The 21,098-nt window shown below is 36.8% G+C and overlaps 1 protein-coding gene across 1 annotated transcript in view; it reads left to right on the top strand.

Annotated features, from left to right (window-relative positions):
• The first annotated feature begins 985 nt into the window (after nucleotides 1-985).
• The window catches only part of LOC131689355 (allatotropins-like), a 94,366-nt gene continuing 74,253 nt past the window's right edge, over nucleotides 986-21,098 (top strand). Inside the window, exon 1 of the mRNA XM_058974385.1 lies at nucleotides 986-1,737. Coding sequence (XP_058830368.1) covers nucleotides 1,732-1,737 — 6 coding nt within the window. The 5' untranslated portion in view covers nucleotides 986-1,731. The remainder of the gene's footprint in view (nucleotides 1,738-21,098) is intronic.

Raw genomic sequence — 21,098 nt, 5'->3', positions numbered from 1 at the left:
CATAGTAACAATATCAAGAATTACTATATTCATCAGGATCCGTATAATTATGGAGATATCCGTTTTACCCCGCGAGTAAAAACGTTTGTTTTTTTATCGTTTTAAAAATTCATGAAAAATTAATAAATGCACGAAAAAATGACAATTTAAATCAGTTTTGGCTGTTGAAAAAACGGTATTTCATATATATTACAACATTATCTGTAACTCTTATTTTGAGTTACACATTTGTTTGCTTAGGGTGACGGGGAGGTTTACGAGAGAAGCAATGATTGCTCATCTCAAGTGGGCTTTTTCCTGCTCCAACAAATAACTAAATCAATAAATTGGGATTTGGTGCATCGAATTTATCTTGTCGGTAACTAGCACCGCTCCGGGGCCTAACTGATAACTAGCACTAGAATTGACACAACCGCTGGTGCTGAAGAAAGATTTCGCTAGATTTTCTGAAGGTGTTGCACAAAATATAATGGCGCGAGTGCCGGAGGGTTAATCTTATACTGTTTGTTTATATTTAATATTTATTTAGCGATATTTCGAATGACAAGAAAGTGTTCATCTGTTGTTTGAAATTTAATCGGTATAAGCTACAATTTGATCTCAAATGCTTCTTGCAAACAATACAAATATAAAACGAGCAGGATTTATAACTCAGTCTTAATTGGATCACCTTTACCTTTTTTCGCTACACATGCTTCGTTTGTCTTCCGATTATTTTTTACCATGTACTCTGGCTTGGTAAATGCGAAGAAAACTACAAATCTTACTTTTGTAAAGGTATCCGATGAATTTGTCACAGTATCCACCAACAACATTTATGCGACCTGCCGGTCAATCTTTGGCACAACATCAGTGCAACATCATCACTGAGCCAGAGCATGTTGCGTGACATCCCACATTAACATACCGGTGAACCACGCGCCGCATGCGATGGGGGCGATGATGATGATGGATGTAAAGGGAATAAAAGGAACTGATCTTGTTGAGCAGTAAGCACTCCTTTTTGGTAACCCCGAGGAGATACAGAGGGCGCATAAGATATATAAGTGGACGGCAGCAAGCGATCTTTAGTGACAGTGAATAGGACCATTAGTAGAATAGCGACAGAGAGTGCAGATTTGTGTCGATTTAGCAGGTGCATCCTGCGGAAAACAATTATTGCATAGAACAAAAAGCATTTCAAATTATACAACATAGATTTTTCACGGAACCGTGTGAGAGTGTTACATTGTGAATTATAGTGAAGGAAGCAGACGGCCGAGTGCACTTTTGAAATTAGTGTGTTTCTTTTTTTACAACGACTGCCAATGCGACGTTGGGACTATTTCTTTACTTCTTTTACAATTATCCTCCACTGAGAGGTTAACTCAAGTGCATCTTCATTCAGATCCACTTAAATCTCGCCACTTGTCAGCCCTGTTGAGACTACTGTTTGAAAAGTGGTAAAAACACCCTCGAGCAGCACGTTACTAGTGAATAGATTTATGACGCGGAAAGTCTATGAATAAATTTGAAAACCCGTAAGATTTGTCGGAATCGGGGCGCCGTCCGAGCAACTAGTTGGAAGTGGATCCACTGTAACGTTCACATTGCGCTGCATATACGGGCTGCGTAGGTGTTACCGCCAAAGAACAAACAAAAAAGCGGGAGGAGCTGCAATAAATTTTGTTGCCGAAGCTCAATTGCATCGTGATAAACTACTGACGAATTTAGTGATCTACAGTGGGAGCTATGGAGGTGAGTAGTGAATAGATTTATTATGATTTGGGGAAATTTGGTGTCGAGATAAATAGTGATGGAATTAAAGTTGGTGAAGTCGACCATGCCTACAGTGAAATTATTCAATGTGAACATACAAGATACGTGTAGTAGTAGGTGAAGTCTACAGTGAACTTGTTCAATGTGAACATACAGCATACCATGCTTCTCCATAGGTTTGGTGACGCTCCTATCATTGTCAAAACTGAATGACTATAATAGCACTGGTGTATTTTTATTTCAAAAACTAATTATAAAACACTGAATCTGTGTTCAATATGAACACATTTTTGCAGACAGTATTTTTATGTGATTTTTTCAAAATTTATTTGTTTTTCTTTTATGACGGTGAATAGCATGAAAATGGTTTTATTGTTGGTTTCTATTGCATTATTCGTATAGTAGTAGGTTCGATATTTTACCGCTTTTAAAATCAGAAAGAAATCTTTAAATTCGATTTCTGATTAGAGGCTTTAATAACTGATCGAAAATATCCGGCTAACAAGTTACCGATAGAATGAGTGAGCATCAAACTGGCTATGGGAAACAAATTCATTAGCCCTTTTGTATTTAAAGTCCTTAAATTTTTTGTTAAATTCACGGTAGGTTATTATATCAAACCATTCAAAAATGTTCAGCAAGCCGTTATGTTGTGTTATTCGAAACTTAGATAAATCTAGAATCATTGTAGAGTGAAATGTGCTTCTGCCCCAAGTAGCCGATTAAAACTTCAAAACAGGCATCACCATATCAAAATTGTGCAAAACTTTCTAAAATGGGTGTAAAATAACTTAGTTTGCCAGTCTAGATGACTAATGCTGCACCCAAAACGCAAATCTCTGGCAATAATTGCAAGCGACAATTACTTGCAAATAATGTTAGCATCGTTTGCAACTTTGCAGTTAAAGTCGCTTGCAATTTTCACAAGCATATAAAATCACTTCATCTTTTGCTCTGTGCCTACACACAGTTTCTTCAACACAACTATTTATGTATTGCAACCACAATCACGTAGTTATGCTGTTTGTTATAGCAACGCACGGAAAATTTTTATTTACTGTAGCTTTTTATTTATTCATTTCTCACCAACACCATTACACGCAATATTGTGGCTCATTAATTATACATGAGACTTTATCGAATTGCGAATGTGCTGATTGTATGAGTTTAACGCTATGTGCACATGTGCAAGAACGCAACACTGCTAGCGGTCAGTGCAGTAATGCACAAGAGCATGAGTTGAAATCTGGATGCGTCCTATTACTATTTTTATTAATCGTGAAATCGTCCAAGTGTTTATATATGACTTTTATCCACTGATAATTTTCTGATAGCATGGTTGGATGGATAAAGTAGTGATTAGTAATCTGCCGGTGCGTACTCTTTTTAATGCCAGCAGCAAGGATGCAAAATGCCTACATTTCCTGCGGCTGTAATTTTTCTAATGCTCGCTAATGCAGGACGCCCAGTGCTGTACGGCAGTCTGTAAGCAAAGCAGTAACATGACAAAAAATACTGCCCCCAGTACAGCCACCAGAAGCGAGCGGTACAGCTTCTCTTTCCTTATTTTACACTTTTTAATATTTTTAATCTTTTCAATATTTTTAATCACAAACGACGACAATGAATGCGGTTCGTTTACGCCACGACCGGTATTAACGCTTTCGTGTGCGGGCCTCTCCCTTTGACTAAGCAGAGAAAAGTGTGCAAAGCGAGAGAACAAACTTTACTACGCCACACTCTCACCGAGCAGTCGGAGTACAGCAGCAAAACAAAAATGTATTCTACTGCTACATTTTTTTTTGGGTTGGCTACCATTCTGGCAAGTGCTTGAAGTGACGCGTCGCTGTAGCGGGCTGTACGGCTTGCGCAAATGTGAATATACCGAAAAAATTGTAGTTTACCTTTGGCATCCCTGGCCAGCAGTCTTTTTAGCTAACATATATTTGCCACCAATACACATATATCGCTAATACATAGGCAAAATAAGTTTTTTTCTGTTTCTGGCATTACATGCAAGGAAGCTTCATGCAAGTTTTGCACATTACTAGAATGCTTGTAATTTTCGCTCGTATTTATTGCTTTAATACAAATGATTTTGACCGGGTACGTTTTGGGTGTAACTAAAGTTGCTTTGACCACATTGGCCGCCTACGACGCACAGTGGAGCATTCAATTCACTAAACCTGATAAAAATTATTTCGAAGGACTTTTTACTTAACAAACACTTATAACTTCATAAAAGAGTGTATTAGAGGGTTCTGGAAGAAAAATGGTTCGAATCAATCCACCTTTAAGTGATATTTTACTTTTCTCGTTGTTGAATTCATATTTTTAGATTAAATAGGGTGATGAGACTATTTTTGCCATGTTTCTATTATCACCCTACCTATTTAAAGCCGTTGGTTAACGGGTAACGCAACAATAGGGGCGTTCGATTCGAGTTTTAGTTGCGCTCAAACACGAGAAATGCACTGTTTTCAGCGCATTTGTGTAATTATATTAGTTCTTAACAACGAAGCAAAGCTTTTATGCCAATTTGTACGCATTCCATTGATTGTAGGCCGAGTAATGGAAGAATTAGTGAGGCACCCTCCTTAGTATGATGAAAATAGGCACTTTACCCTACATGCAAAATTAAAATTATATGGTGCTGAAATGAAATCTGTGCGGAACCTTTCGTAATGATTCAATACCTGGCTCCTATTTGAAGTCGAAAAGGGCAGCGCACAGACTTTTTTTTTTAATAGCCCGCCTCTTACCCCCACACCAAAAAGCTCACAAACGGAGCCCCCTGGTAGTGGACACATCAGTTCTCAGCGTACAAAAAAAAGGTCAGCACAACAAAACAAAGTTACGAATCGCGGAAACGCTGAGAACAAAAAAAAAACAATACGAGACCGACAAAACACAAAATTTGACAAGAAGCTACGGCGAGTACCCAGCGCAAAAGAATCCTTTTAAGGGTCCCATCGTAGCTTTGCAGGAAGCTCATAATAATTTAAATTTATTTATTACTTATTGCTATAAAACATGCATTTATCAATTGTTTTTATTTAAAAAATGTTAACCAATTATAGCTAAGGAATAAGCTCGATTGGTGGTGAACGAAGTTAATATTAAAAATTCTCCTATTTTATTTTTTAAAATTAGTTTCAATTTTGCTTGGAAACGAGTGCGACAAGTTATTTGCTTTAAATCCGTAGGAAGCTGGTTGAATAACTTAGGTCCGATGAAAGAAATGCGTCTTTGACCAAGGTTCGTGGATACTCTGGAGTATAATAAATGATTGGCTTGTCTGGTGCTGTGAGCTCGAATTCCTGTCGTAAATTCTAGATTATTATGAGCAATAGTATTATGCAAAGCATTGTGGATGTACATTATTGTTTGGTAGTTAGTCAACCCAAGCAAAGGTAAAATGTTATGAGCATTATTATTGTATAACAAAATAGTAGGGTACATAAATGGTTTTTTATAAATAATTTTAAGACTTCAAACAAAAGTCGGACAAAACCTCAAATGTTACCTAATTTGGCTAAAAATCACAATTTAAACTAATTTTGAGGTGCTGAACACATTTTTGATGTCAAAAGTCGTAAAATATTAAATGCATTTTTCCATACAGTGTCATTCAACCTTTCTTATAACTCTGATCCCTTTTTCATAACAAATTTTCCGTTACCGTTCACCAATGTCAGCAATATCATAAAAAATGAAGAACACTACTTTAAATCCCTTGTATAACGTGTTGGTTTGCTGTAGATTGTCTAACTATTTTACACAAAACACCATGCGCCTCCATATCAGCAACTAAGCTTCAAAATCTCCTTAAACCTTTTTGCGCATCTAGGCGCAGAACGAGGCCATGATATTCGAAAAGTAGAGATTATTTCCCATAGAATGTATACTATGTGACCGTTCCGAAATGATTCAGAATAAATTAGTGAAAAAAGTATTTTTGATCTTACCACCTAAAACATATTCAAATTAAAAAGTCATAGTTCCAAGCAAATTTACCAAATGTATTTTATTCACTAACCAAGCTCTTTCGTTCCTCTACACAATGAAACTAGTTGTGCTAAAATCGCACCAAAATCGAAAGAGCAACATGCATTTGAAGTGAACAGAGCAATGGTGGTTTCGGAAATGAAAATCATTAAAAAATCCGGACTTTGCTACGATTAAACTCCTGATAAAAATCGTTTTCTTATTCAATGATCATAAAATTTTGAATATACATCATTCAATACATGAGAAATTTAGGAAAAATATGAAATATCAATATTTCAAAAATAAATTTTTGAGGTTTTGGCCAGCCTCCAGCCACTGTGCAGCGTGACAATCCGAATAAATTGGCTCAATTTGCACGTAGTGCAAATGTAGAGAATGTCTTAAAAATTCTATGAGCGTTTTGTGCAATATGATTATTTTGGAATAAAAATCAGCATGTTCTACCATGCGGGCAAGACCTTGAAATCCGGAATTGTTCCGCCCAACCCAGGACGGCTTGTCACTTTATAAAAATAGCAGGGCTGCCTTCGAGTGAGCTTTCAATTTGAGACATGTTGTGTTAATTTACGGATCGTTTGCGCTTCAGATGAACTCTTTGTAACTTTCTTGATTAAAAACGAGAGCAGCAGCATTTCCACAAGCCTGTCAGCGGCATTAGCTCTTTTGAGCAGCGAAAGTTCATGAATGGAATTTCGTGTTTGGCGACACTTATTACGCGCAATATTTTCGAAAAATTCAAAATTGTCCACCAAATTTCTAAAGCGCTGACTTAATCCAGGAGGGTAATCGAATTAAAAAATTTACTAATCGTTTTAGCATGTTAAGGTAATACTCCTTCTTATACTTGGTTGCCTCCCATTCTTACTTTAAATGACTTGCCCATGTTTATCATCTTTTTTCAAGAATTCTTTCTGGTCTGCTATCTAGGTCTTATATGAGTTTGACGCACCCTTCTCAAAACAAACCATCAGGTGGGTAAAGCAGGTATAGCGAAATCTTTTATCCTTTGACTGGATGTTGTTGCTGGAAGGGATTCTTTTCCCCACGGGATGCGCGTAAGTGTCTCTGCTTACGGGCTCGCAAAACCTTTTGACTTCCATTCAGTAACAGTAATAATATGAAGGTTTCATGATAAACTATTTCGGAGCTACCATAAGTCTACCCGCATTCACGGGAAAAACCTTGAGCTGTTGGTGGCTTCATATCACATCACGTCACATCAATTATACATTTATTTCATTATTTATTAATTTATCGCTTATTTAGTTAATTATTGGCTTAACCCAATAAGGTTATGAGGAGGGTGCATCAGGACATCATAAAAGTAATAAAATTTTGAATTATCTATTCGAGTATGACCGTATTGATATCTGTGAATTATCCATATAACAATTAGGTGATTATTCATGTATTTGAATATTTAATTATTCATTTATTTAGTCATTTGTTTTGTCTAACTGTTTATCATTTGTTTATTTTTCAATCTTTCTATGTATTTTTTATTTATTCAAATAGTTATCTATTTTTTATTCACATATTTATTTATCTATTTAATCATTTGTTAGTTTAATATATTATTTACTTATTTAATAGTTTATATAATATATCCATATAATATTATAATATTGATATCATATGTATATCATTTACAGGATGAGGAGGGTACATGAGGACATCATAAAAGCAAATAAATTCTGAATTCCAAATTTCTGTATGCCCGTTGTGATATCTTGATAATCCGTTGATTATTTATTTATCTAATCATTTAATTATTCAGACATTTTTCAATCCACCTATGTATTTTTTCGTTATTATTCATGTATTTATTTATTCACATAATTATTTAATTATCTAATTATTTATTAGTTTCAATAGGGTAAGGTGGGGCAAATCCGACCGTGGTTCATAATTACAAACGAAAGACACAAAAACGTGATGAATATAGTATTTGTCGAGCAATTGCTCCAATGCAAATGGGAATATCTTTACGTGCTACTGCTCATGATTTTAACATTCAAAAATTAACAGTGAATTCCATTTTCTTCATGTTACAATTCAATAACATAACATTCATTGTTTTATGATTGAAAAATCATAAAATTTGGATAATATCTGTACTAAATCAACCAAAAATATAGGCGGTCGGGTTTACCCCACCATTTTTGAAAACAGCAAAAATGAACGTTTTCGTAAAACGCTCGAATCTCAAAGTTTCCTCTGAATGCAAATAAAAAACTATGCATAGAAAGTTGCTTAGAAGTCTAATCTTTAATTTAGTATATAAAATGACCTGATCCGATGTAAAATGAACGTTTTACAGCCAAAACCATTTACTACTTCGGATTTGCCCCACCTTACCCTACTATTTACTCATATAATAGTTTATTTAATCTATCCATATAATATTATAATATTGACATCATATGTGTATCGCTTACAGGGTGAGGAGGGTACATCAGGACATCAGAACAGCAACTAAATTCCGAATTCCCTATTCCTGTAAGACATCTTGAATTTTGTTAATTATCCTTATAACAATTCGTTGATTATTTATTTAATTATTGAATAATTAAATTAAATTATATTTTATATTTATTTATTTATTCATTTTTTTCTTTTTTATTATTTTCTCTCTTTTTCATTTATTTATTTATTGATTCATATAATTATTATTTGTTTAATGATTACTAATTATTTATTGAACTATTTATTTAATTTATCCATATAATATTATAATATTGGTATTATATATATGTATATCGTTTACGGGACGAGGAGGGTGCATCAGGACATCATTGAAGTTACAACTGGACAATGAAGTGGCAGCCAATCGGAGTCAAGGAGGAAAGGTGGTTGTCGCACGCGACGGCCACAGTTCTCTCTAACAGTTGTAAACAATTTGACGCGTCCTTCTTCAAACAAACCATCCCGTGGAAAGCTTGACAAGTATCGCGAATTTCGTTATTCAATCTGTTGGATCATATTGTTGGAAGGAGACTCTTTGATTCCCGCGGATACTGAGTAGGTGTAATTGCCTACGGGTCCGCCACCCCCCTTTTGGCCCTTCATATATTTGCTGAATTCAGAATGGTAACGAACTTTAAGCGTACTGTTTAAGTGGAGCCGCATGCAGAGCAAGACTCAAGCTAGGATGGTGGCTACCTACATACATACATACATACAATTCTTTCTGGTCTGCTATCTATTTTGTAAAATCTGCAGCAAAACAGCCTGTCTCAACATTTTTCCATTAAATCACAAAGAATATTTCTTGTAACTATGGTAACAGTTCCGCCATATCGTGAAAAACACACATTTTGATAAGAACAGCTTAATATTTTCAAAGTGATTTAAAATGAGAAATCGGCAATATCTGGTAGGTTTTCTTTCACTATTATAACAAGGAACAACTGCCCAGTAAAATTCAGCCGGAAATGAACTGGAATTCTGGCTGGTTCTAGTTCGCATTCCGGCTCCAGTGACACAACCGATTCTAACTAGAATCAGTTGTGTCACTGGAGCCGTAATACGAGCTGGAACCAGCCAGAATTCCGGTTCATTTCCGGCTGAGCTTAACTGGGTGGTTTTTCATATGATATATTTCATTCAACCGGAAAATCTAATTGCGCAATTTTAGGTGAATTTGAAAATTTTTATGTTTATATTCAATACGTACATATTAAGGCAATATCACAATAGATCTAAATGTCGCAGTGGTCTGTCTCCAACAAAAAAGGCAATTTAATTGAAACAGAAATACATACTAAAGGGGCTGATAAAAACGGGTCTTCGGTGTTATTAGACCTCTTTTACAAATTCAATGGCTGTTTTGAATTAAAATCGCACCAAGCCATCCTGAACTTTTGTATTAAATTCAAAATATTTGAGGATTAAATGCAACGCAAAAAGAAGCTATAATTGGCCGATTAGTACCTCTTGTAACTTGGGTGAACACGACAATTAAAAGCCAGGAATCTGTCAAACGATGCGGAAATCATCCAACTACAAAATAAAAACAGCACATAACTATGATAACTTAATTTGAGATTTTTGACTTTTGATCAGGTTTTGAATTAATTTAATTTTCTGTGTGACGCACAGTGGCGGGGTTTCGAACAAAAGTTTGACAAAATCAAGATTGCTTAACATAGCTGTAAATCGCATGTTAAGCTTCCGGAAGTCGCGCTAGTGCACTGAACATATTTTTATTAGTATAATGCCATTTTTATGATAGGGTAATTTTGGGAGAGATGCCGCACATTTCTAAAAATCGATCCTGCATCGAATTAGACCATTCAATATTTGATGAAATCATTTTTATCAATTGCGACAAGTTTCTGAAATGCTGTCAGGTCCGTTAGTTTGTGGATATACCTTATTAAGAACCTATATCTGACGCAAATGATCATTTAATAACATTCCGAGGTGAAAAAATATATTTTAGCTACGTATTCTCCGCCATCGAGTGCGGCATCTCACCAGCAATTTTGATGCGGCATCTTTCCCAATTGTATGGGAGAGATGCCGCACGACGACATTTTCCTCTGAAATTATGGATGGGCTCATGATCAGAACGCCTTCTAAAAGGTCCCAGCTATTCAACTGATACATGATTTACCAAAAAAAAAATCGAACAATTTAAAAAACGAAATTTTAATGCGGTACTGAAAAATTTTCGGCATTCCGTGATGCAACTGGACGCACATAATCATTAATAAAATTTTCGATTTTAATGATGATAGAAGAGAATTTTTGCCCCTCAATTAATTAGAATCAGGTGAAATTGTTTTATGTTATTTTTTCAATGTTTATATTTTTTCTCCAGATAATTTTCTTACTGTAAATACGGGCTAAACAAGGTAAGTTACATTCATTTTGCACTGAAATGTTGTTGAATAAGCTCCTCATAAATAACCTGTCCTAATAACCCAAACTCCTATTCCTAAAACATATATGAAAGTAGTATGGGTTCCCTGCACTTTCGCGAGTAGATGTTGAACTAACGTTCCTTCCCTTCCTCGACGATTATAAGGACGTGGCCAGGTGTACACTATGAAGAAAAAGCGTTAATCCCAAATGTTTTATCTTGCGACCCGGTATGGTGGATGTCTTGTTAAATATTAGCTGATCATTATACAGCCACCCACGCTTTGTGCAATCGTATATGCTATGCTATGCTAACTGTGTTAGATATGCCACATTACTTGTCCAAAAAAATTCTACAAAGCGGCGTGTTCAGAATTTTGACATTCTGTTTGGTTACTGAGATATAGCGCGAAACGTGCCGAGAATTTTTTAATTATTTTGCTTCAAATGACTGTATTAGCTCAAGTTATCTTGATGTAGTTTTTTCAATGGAGAATGCAATTTACGCACTAACCCAGTACACGTGCTATTAGTAGATGCCAAACTACCACACGGAGTGTACTGGAGTGTCAGGCTTCCATGGTGACACCATGACTAGGTAATACCGACTAAACTCCATTGGGTACCGCCATTGTTCCCCCCAGAGACTACCGCTCGGTATTACTTCTGGGGGGATGGCTGTACTTGATGTACTCACTCACTCTCGCTCGCGCGTTCATACATCCTATATGAGGCTTACTTGGGTGCTCGCTCTGTCACACCTTGATTCACTCTCTAACACTCCACATGAGGCTTCAGGAATCAGAATATATTGGTTAAAATGGCACGTTTCCCGTATGTAGTCGGGGATTTGTGCCTTACTTTTGTGCTCGCCTCAAAATACCATGTGAGGCTGACTTGGATGCTCACCCTATCACTTGATTCACTCTCGATCATACCACTCTATTACACCCCTATCGCTCCCACTGGCATCCCACGTGGGACATTTTTCTTAGGCCCCACTTCTGACGTACCATGTGAGGCTTACTTGGGTGTTCACCGTTTTCATACCTTGTGAGGCTTACTTTTGTGCTCACCTCTAAGATACCATGTAAGGCTTACTTTTATGCTCACCCTTTACTCCTCTACCACACCACGAGGCATCGATAGCTAAGTCCCAACATACTACGCTACGACCCTCCCATCTTGGCATGAGGCAGTCCACATATACGCCTATACACTCGCTCTTCTGCCTTGCTTTGGGGTGGTTGGGTTTACCCCTTACGCGGTTGCCAGTCGCTGCGCCAAACCTGCCTCAGCATGAACAGACCATTCACTTACTTTTTTGCGCTCGGCCTTTTTCGCTCCAACTAACCAATCACTAGTTAGTCGTGCCTGTCGTCTGTTGCTCGGTGCGCCAGATTCCCTGTAGCCTGCAGGCAATCTGGGTGGTTGCAGTCGAGACTGCGTCCACTTCTCCACCGCTTGACACATCCGCTGAATAAGGGTATCAGGGGTTGTGTCCCAGCCACAGACATCAAGCATTGCTCTTCTTTCGACGTCGAAGCGAGGATATACGAACAGTATGTGCTCGGCAGTTTCATCGACACCTGGGCGGTCAGGACAGACGGGGACCTCCGCGTGCCCGAACCTGTGGAGGTACGGGCGGAAGCAGCCATGGCCTGACAGGAATTGTGTCAGATGGAAGTGAACTTCCCCATGGGGTCTGCCCACCCAGCTCGATATGTTAGGTATCAGCCGGTGGGTCCACCTACCTTTCGAGGAGTTATCCCACTCACGCCGCCATCTGGCGTCCGAGGCCACCCTGGTGCGCTCGCGGGCTTCTCTGTTTCCACGTAGCTCGAAGCACTCCTCATCTTCCCGGATGACCAGCCCGACTGGCATCATGCTCGCTATCACGCAAGATGCATCGTGTGATACCATGCGGTAAGCAGATATAACTCTGAGGCACATCACGCGGTAGGTGCTCTCCAGTTTCTGTGGGTAACTGGTTACCCTCAGTGTTCTTGACCATGACGGGCCGCCGTACCTGAGGATAGATACGGCAACGCCTGCCAGTAGCCTACGTCTACTGGCGCACACCTTTGAGCTGTTGGATATCATCCTCGATAATGCCACAACAGTAGTCGAGGCTCTCTTGCACGTATAGTCGACATGGCTGCCGAAGGTCAGTTTGTCGTCTATGATGAATCCGAGAGCCTTCAGACTTCGCTGTGAAGTGATCACGACTTGTCCCACATGGATAACCGCATGTTGTGACTGGCGGTTGTTGACAATAACTACCTTCATCTTATGCTGAGCGAATTCCAGGCCTCTCACGCTCATCCATTCCTCCACCGTGTTGATCGCGTGTTCTTCGGTTAGTTCTACCTCAGGGATTGACCTCAGGAGGAAACTTTAGTCTCAGAACCTCGTTATACATGAGGTTCCATAGCACCGGGCCCAGGATCGAGCTCTGCGGGACTCCGGCGATAATAAGAACCCTTTTCTGACCGTCGTCAATCTCGTATAGCAGTACGCGGTTCTGGAAGTAACTTTTCAGGATCCGGTACAGACCCACCGGTAGGCTAAGCCGGTGTAACGAGAGCGCGTAGGGTTACTGTGCCCTAATTCATCTTAGCGCCTCTATTCATCCCACCCATTTGAACACATTAGTCAGAGCAGTATCTGCTATCTCTATTCAACGCGTTAGCTCAAATGGTAGGATGAATAAGGGTGCGTTGCATTCGACTTTTCGCTTCGCTCTAACGCGAGTATTTTACATTTTACAATCCATACTTTTTATTGATCTGCTTCTTAAAAACGAAGCGAAGATGTTGATATCTATTTAAGCGCAATCCAATCAGTATATGCCGAGTTGTCAGCGAAATAGTGTGACATCGTGAGTAATGAGATGAATAAGGGCACGTCTACCCTATAAGATTTTTTACGTGTAAAACCTTCTGAGAAACATAATGGCATAATCATTTTCGAAATAAAAATACACGAATTTTGCGAAAAATGCAATTTAAGTTTTAAACTTTTTTCAATTTAGCATATTTGGCAACACTGTAACCAAAAATAACTATTTTTCTAGATTCCCTGACTCATTTCCTTTAAATGCATCTCACCCATTGTTTATAGACCAAATGAAGCCAAAAATATGAATAAAAGTAAATAATTGATGATATTTTTCTATGGCAAATTTTCCATGCACGATTATGACACGCCATACAAATTTTGTCATCAATACCTATGACACGACTTATGTTTACATTTTTAATAAAAACTCGCAACATAGTCAACCGATCTTCGTAATATTTGAGAGATTAATGCAGAATAGATAGGAGCATCACTTGTTTTCTTTGAATTGTTTATATATCTTATAAGTTTCGAGATATTCAATCTCAAACTTTAAAAATCGTTTTTTCATGAAATGTTCTAAATGGCGCTTGTCATAAGATAGCACAACAGCGACGACATATCTTCGTGAACATCAAAAAAGTAGTACTGATGACATGTACGTGTACGTTAGCGCTGTATAAGGTAGACTGGTTGACCTCAGGATGCAATCGACAGCGTAGATAATGCAAACTTCGTAAGCAAGTTGTACATTGTGCAAAAACTTAAAAGATTCACGAATCAATTAAGTTTTTACACCTTATCATATAAACTTTTATTTCTGAGAGTATGGTACACAAAAATGTGTTTTATTAAACTGTTTTAAATAGTCTACTAAACTTATGGAACCAATTTTTTTCGATTATTTGTTTGTACATCAAAGTCATGGTTTTATAAACCCGTAGCTAAATTTTGACTTTTAGTGTTTAATTTACTGTTATGCAGTAATTTGACCTTAGTTATATCTTTTGTTTGATTAATTTTAGTATATTAACAGGATCACTACCTGAATTGATTGGTACTGATCATTTTTAGTTAATATTTTGATCTTAACCAATTAGTTTGAACAGTTTACCACCGCACAATTAATTAACACTCCCGTTATCGTTTAAAGCCCGCGAACTGTATCAACAAAGCCCCGAAGAGTGAATTATTATGCAACAAAATTCTCGCCTCGTGGTCGCCTTTGATTTCAAAATTTTCTGCTCCAGAAGCCGCTTCTCCGGTGGTTAAATTGCTAGAGAATTGTTACCCGATGCGCCCACAATTCCTCCCTATTCTGATCCAGCTCGACACCGTACAAAGGATAAATTATTTCCATTAGGATTTTTTGTTTATTTTCTGCTAGCAGTGCATGGTGGCAAGAGAAAAATGGAAAATGATCAAAAAAGATTGAAAATGAGTCCTTTCTTTATGGCAATTATCGCGATCTGCGCTTTGCTGGTGTGGTAGTTGTTGCGGTATTTAATAAGTCTCACTGGTTATCAGGTCAATCATGTTTGGAACACGTGAGATGTGTTTATGATCTAAACTGAAATTAGTACAACACTACATATGAATAGAGCTATGATTCTGAAGTTATGTCATATGCATATGCTAATCTTTGAGGTTGGAGCAACGGAAAGAACATTCGGGATAGGCATGGCAAAGTTCCTTGTTCACAGATAAAAAACTAGCCCATTTCACTGGCACTTAGAAACGATGAGTACTTTTTACCTTTCTTATAAAAGAAATAAATAAAAATCTTCTTGAGGTCCGACAAGTCCCGTTTTTGTATGTATTTGTGCTACACCGAAAATAATCGACACGATAAAACCATATGCAATTAAACATCACTTTCATGTGCGTTCTCATGTTAAAAAGTAAAAGAAATGGTTTCCCTTGAATTTCACATGAAAATCCATTAAAAAGTATTTTATGTGGTGTTTCAAATCAAATTCAAACAAATTTCACGTGAATACGACATATTTATCCGTTGAATGTTCATTGCCATGCTATTGAGTCGTAAACTAAGAACTTTCCACATGGCTTTCGCATGAAAAAAACATGTAGTACATTTCTACATGTAAAACAATTGATTTCACCGATTCTCCTGCTAATGAAATCTATAAGTAAAACAAAGTGATATTCACGTGTAAATCATTTGGAAATTTTAGTCAATGGTATTTCTTATGATGTTGATGTGCTTTTCACACCATGTTCGCATGAATTTCATTTGAAAACCATATTTCCTAGACTCGAATGGATATTCAAGTGGCAACCGTGTGCATTTCATGTGTTTGTGGATTGAAATAATTCAAGATTTCCACACGATGTTAACGTGTTAGGTTTTTTCAGTGTACTATCAGGCGCTCAACATTCGAATGTCTTCACCAAACTAATTTACAATTGGTCGGTGTTAAGTCAGACCGGCCTAAGTCGCAGAACATAAAAAATGAGATAATGATAGCACTGGATACCCAAGCAAATATTCATGGGTTCAAACACCACATAGCCCCTTGAAAAGACCTTAAACATGGTCCGTGCCAAAATACACAACCATCAAGACAAAGTTTCAATAACCTATAAATACACCAACATATGGTATTTTATATGGGATCTTCCGGACCATGGTGATGGTGTTTTCAAACACCCACGTCAAACCCCATGAGCATGGGGGTACTATGGGCTTTCCGTTTGCTCGAGTAAAGAATTTCTTCAGCAACATTCGACTTTTGCCAGATTTGAAACTTGTAACAATAAACAAGAACTATGGCAAAAGTAAATTTCCAATTATAACGTAAACGATGCTGCGATTCAAACTTTAAACTCTTTTTTCTCGAAATCAATATATTGTCACTTAGTCCCGTCTGACTTAACATTTAATTCAAGACCCACTATTGACAACTGATGTGATATTTTAAAAAATCTTCTTTTTAGATAACATAAAGAGCTGATGTCAGCATTGTAACCGAAAGCTTTCCATGCTATTCCAATGAAAAAATAAAATAACGCCCTACGCTTCCTTCAATCATATGTACTAAATTTTACTATAGGGGTAAGTGGGGTAAAGTGGAAACCTTTTTGGAAGTTTCTTTAAATTAACATAACTATAATTATTTTTGTCATAATTAAACTTTCTATAGCGAAGCTATCTTTTTTACACATAAACTAATCCATAACATTTATTTTTCTATGAGTTGCCGAGCTCCGACTGATCATGTTCAAATCCTTTTAACTTCGGGACCGGAAATCGAATTGAGATGAAATTCAATAGTGGGGAAGGTGTGACACTTTTAATTTGTTAAATGGCATTAATTCAGTACACGGATACTTCCTCCGGGACTTTCGGTCCCATCGATAATGGCGGTAGCCAGTAAGTGGGGTGAGATGACAAGAACTACGTAATTGACAACGTTTAGATGCAAAATTAGCGATTTTTGTTATTTCCCACATTACACCAAAGAAAATTTCCGAACATGACCCCCTCATATTATGCAGAAATGTAAGCTTCTTTTTTTAAATGTCTAAATGACACGAAATTCGTTTGTATTATTAAAATTAAGACTATAAAGAATATTTTGAGTCCTCCTTGCAATCGGTTTATTTCGAAAAACAGTAAAACATCGATGTGCAAGCTTGGGAGAAAGAAATTGCGAAATTACTTGAAATTACTTATTTAGTTATAATTTCTGTTCTTCCCATAAAAATATACGGGTCCTAGATTGAAAAGAGCAAGCCGAGAAAAACGCTGTTCAACCATGTTTTGGATTTTTTTTGATATTTTCTAACAAACCTGGTAATTATATTTCTGCATTGTGATTCAGTGGTCGTACAGAATACAATCCAACAGATAACTCATTTTCGACAAAAATGCACATGGGGCTCTTATGCTTTTATGGGCAGTTTACTAGTCTGGTAACACTGCTAGCAGTTAAAGGTAGTGGTTTATCATTTCTGCTTGGTGATAAAAAATCGGGCATGAAAACAATATCATTCAAACATTAATGATTCGGCTTGTTCCAATTCAAATTTGCTTTGTTCTGATCAACCAAGGACAGGGTTGTAGTTTTGTGTATTCTAAAAATATCAGGTACATAAAATCAGGATGCAATGAAAAAAAAAATCCTCACTTTTTCGAAGTTTTATTTTGTTCCTAATGATTTTCCACGTTCAACGATGGGGATATATGCACCAGAAAATGATAAAATTTAATATAAATGACAAAAGGCCCTATAACCCCAACTTCTCGTGTTCGGACAAAGGTCAAAAAGGTTCCGCTCGATTTCTGAGATTTTCAAATTAAAAAAAAACTGCAAAATATGTATTATCTGTATCACGGAGCAGGAAAATTATTATAAATAGGGGGTTTTGGCGACAAAAGGACCCAGTGCCCCATTTTCCCGCATTTTTGGAGAAACAGAAATATCTCCATTAAAATACTAAGGTTGTTTCCTTTTAAAAAGAGGTATGAATTGTAATTTTCTGAGTGCTACTTCCTCTATATTTTTCCATAGCACCAATTCCAAAAAAATTCAAGCGATGTGGGCTGGGGTCTAGAATTATCCAAATGATGTCAAATTTGGCACCTGAGCTTACTTTGACATTTGTCGCAATATGAGAGGGGGGCTTTTTTGCAGTGCCCTACTGTTGGATCATTCATTAGTTTGCAGAACTCAGGCACCCAACTAGTTAGAAGAGGGATGAGCACAATTTCGAGTTTTGTATGAATAATACTTCGAATAAACTGAATACATTATGAAATTTTAGAAATATAAAATTCAACAAAACAACAAAATGAAATTAAAAAATATTAAAGTAAAAAAAATAATCAAGTTGAAAAGAGTAGAATGATTAATCCCTTCATGCCCATGTTGTTTGTGGACAACAACGTTTTTAAATAGCTGTAAGATTTGCTCACAAAAACAAGTAACGCTAATAAAGGTGACTATTGCCTTTCATTTGAGTAAAAACAGTTACAGCAGTGCTGCCAAAGACAGTATACGTTGACGACAGAATATGAATTTTTCATATATCTTTGTTATTTTGCAATATTATTGAAAATTAATAACACATCAATTTAGATTGCCTTTGGCTACGTTTTGATCCTAATAGCTGGTGGATTTTTTTCGGTCGGAGATATGCTTCCAGAGATATGGATTAATGAGTCCTATACATATCTGTACCATGAAAAAGAAAAAATACATATCTGTACCATGAATTCAAACAATCAGAATAAGTATTTAAAGTGCTGGAAATGCAAGTGGCCATTAAATGTGTCTCGAGACATGTAAACTGCTTTTGAGACATGAACATTCTTGAAATTATTGAATTTAATTGAAATTGAAATTGAAATTGAAACATCGGATTAAAAATCGTTTTGTCGGGGGAAAATCCGTTTTTAAATAAAAGTCGCATCGACATCGCCCATTCTTAGTCTACTCTACTAACATCCTGAGTGGTGGGAATGAGTTGCTTCATTTCACAAATCGTTCGATTACCTTGAATCGCAGAGAGAGAGGAATATAAAAACAAGGAATAAAATCCTCAACCAACATATTGCCAATCGATGAGGACGCAATTGTGCAAACTCAGGTGCCACAGGATTACGGATTTTAGTCATCATCGGTGATTAGAATGAGGCGCAATCGTTCATCACTGAGGCAAACTGCTACGAATGCTTGAAGTAAGAGATTGAATCATTTTGCTGATACATGTAAAATAGAGTAAGGTGGGGTAAAAGTGCGCGTGGGGCAAAAGTAAGCATTGGACTTTTTGAAGTACGCAAGATTCAGAAATTGGCAACTCTCTATGGATTTGATTTATAATAAGGTCGACTTTTTATAACAGTGACGTGAAGATAGCAGGTAAGTAACATTTTCGCTGTTTTGATGTAATGTTATAAATTTTAGGAATTACAAATTCACTGTTTAAATAAATCAGGAGCCCCAAACTATAGTACCCTAAAAGTCTTCAACTTATGGTGCATTGTGGAATAAGTGTTTTGATGAAAAGAATTTTGCCATTTAAAAAGCAATTTATTAAGTTTAAAACCTGACGGTGGGGCAAGAGTGCGCATTGTATATCTACTCCAATAAGAAAGCGTACACACTTAATTTGAATTACTGGGTACAGTAAAATTTTGCTGGGGTTTTGAACAGCAAACCGTTCGGTAATCAATTCAGTAAGACAATTCGGTTACCGAACTCTACGCAATACTAGTCAGTCAGCAGTTTCCTCTGAAAATGGCGACTTGACAGATGATTTGCTGTACCTGTTTTGCTTTTGACGAGGGTCGGTAATGTTGGTACAATTTTGCCGAACAATCAGTCAGTATTTTACTGGATAATGTTTATGTACCGAAAAAACAAAAGCGCTGATAAATTTAGTAAAAAATATTGCGGGTCTCAGCAAATTATTGGAAAAATTACTGAAAATCGCTAAAAAAATAAAAACTTTACCGCAATTTTTTAAACAATTTGCTGGTAGCTCCGTAAAAATATCACTTTACTGTTCAAGCCGTCAAAAGAAATTACTGAACAACTTTTGGCTGGCTTAGTGTGTAAGTGAAGCATTTTATATACAAATTCAAACAATTCTTTAATCAATTATTCCAAGAACGTTGCACTGGGGTACAAATGCACCCCACGCTATCTTTGGAGCCGTGTGAAGACGAGAATTCGTCATTTACCGACCTGGGACCCTAACCATAATTCCATTTTTAAGTTAATAGTAAGAGTAGGAAATTGTGGTAAAGCCAGTTTGCTTTTCGCCTCCGTGGAAGCAGGAGTCAAAGTTGGTGTGGGGTATATTTGTACCCCAGTGTACGGTTACCGTTAGTGTTTCGTTCTGTTCGTGGAAATGTGACTCGTGACAATACCAATTTAAATACCGGTTATTTCACTACGTAAGTAACAATTGTATCGATTTTGTTGGCTATTTTCGGCAAATTTGAGACTAAGAGAAACGAAAGCAATGAAATTGAAAGACGGATAGGTATTCTAGAGCGAATCAGTTATAAACTTAGAACGGAAAACTAGAACTAGGCAAGCTCATATGGGCATGATCGAAAGGAAATGTGAATTCGATCATGCCCATATGAGCCTGCCTAGTTCTAGTTTTCCGTTCTAAGTTTATAACTGATTCGCTCTAGAAAACCTATCCGTCTTTCAATTTCATTGCTTTCGTTTCTCTTAGTCTCAAATTTGCCGAAAATAGCCAACAAAATCGATACAGTAGAACCTTGCGGCAATTAAAACATAGTAACACGTAAGTAACAATTAGTATTATGTACTGGTTTTTAATCATTTGTTCAATTAATTTAATTCAATTTTTAAGTAGAAAAGAAAATCGTTCTCTTTATGCTGATTTTTACTTGTATGATTTCTTTTTTTATAGTTTTTGAAAATAATGGCTTGTAAGTATAACTTTCGCATAGTAATTGCTGTAACAGTAGCGTTCCCAAGTAACAGTTGAAGTTTTCTAGCACGCTACAAGTACAATTTAAGTTTTATGAGTGGCTATAAAACTACATTAAAACCTAAATTGTTACTAGGATTGCCTGTTACTAATGTTAATTAACGGTAATTAATATTCCCTTGATT

The sequence above is a fragment of the Topomyia yanbarensis genome, chromosome 3, assembly GCF_030247195.1.
Source record: "Topomyia yanbarensis strain Yona2022 chromosome 3, ASM3024719v1, whole genome shotgun sequence".
Taxonomy (NCBI): Eukaryota; Metazoa; Arthropoda; class Insecta; order Diptera; family Culicidae; genus Topomyia; species Topomyia yanbarensis.
This window is presented reverse-complemented; position numbering and strand designations above follow the sequence as displayed.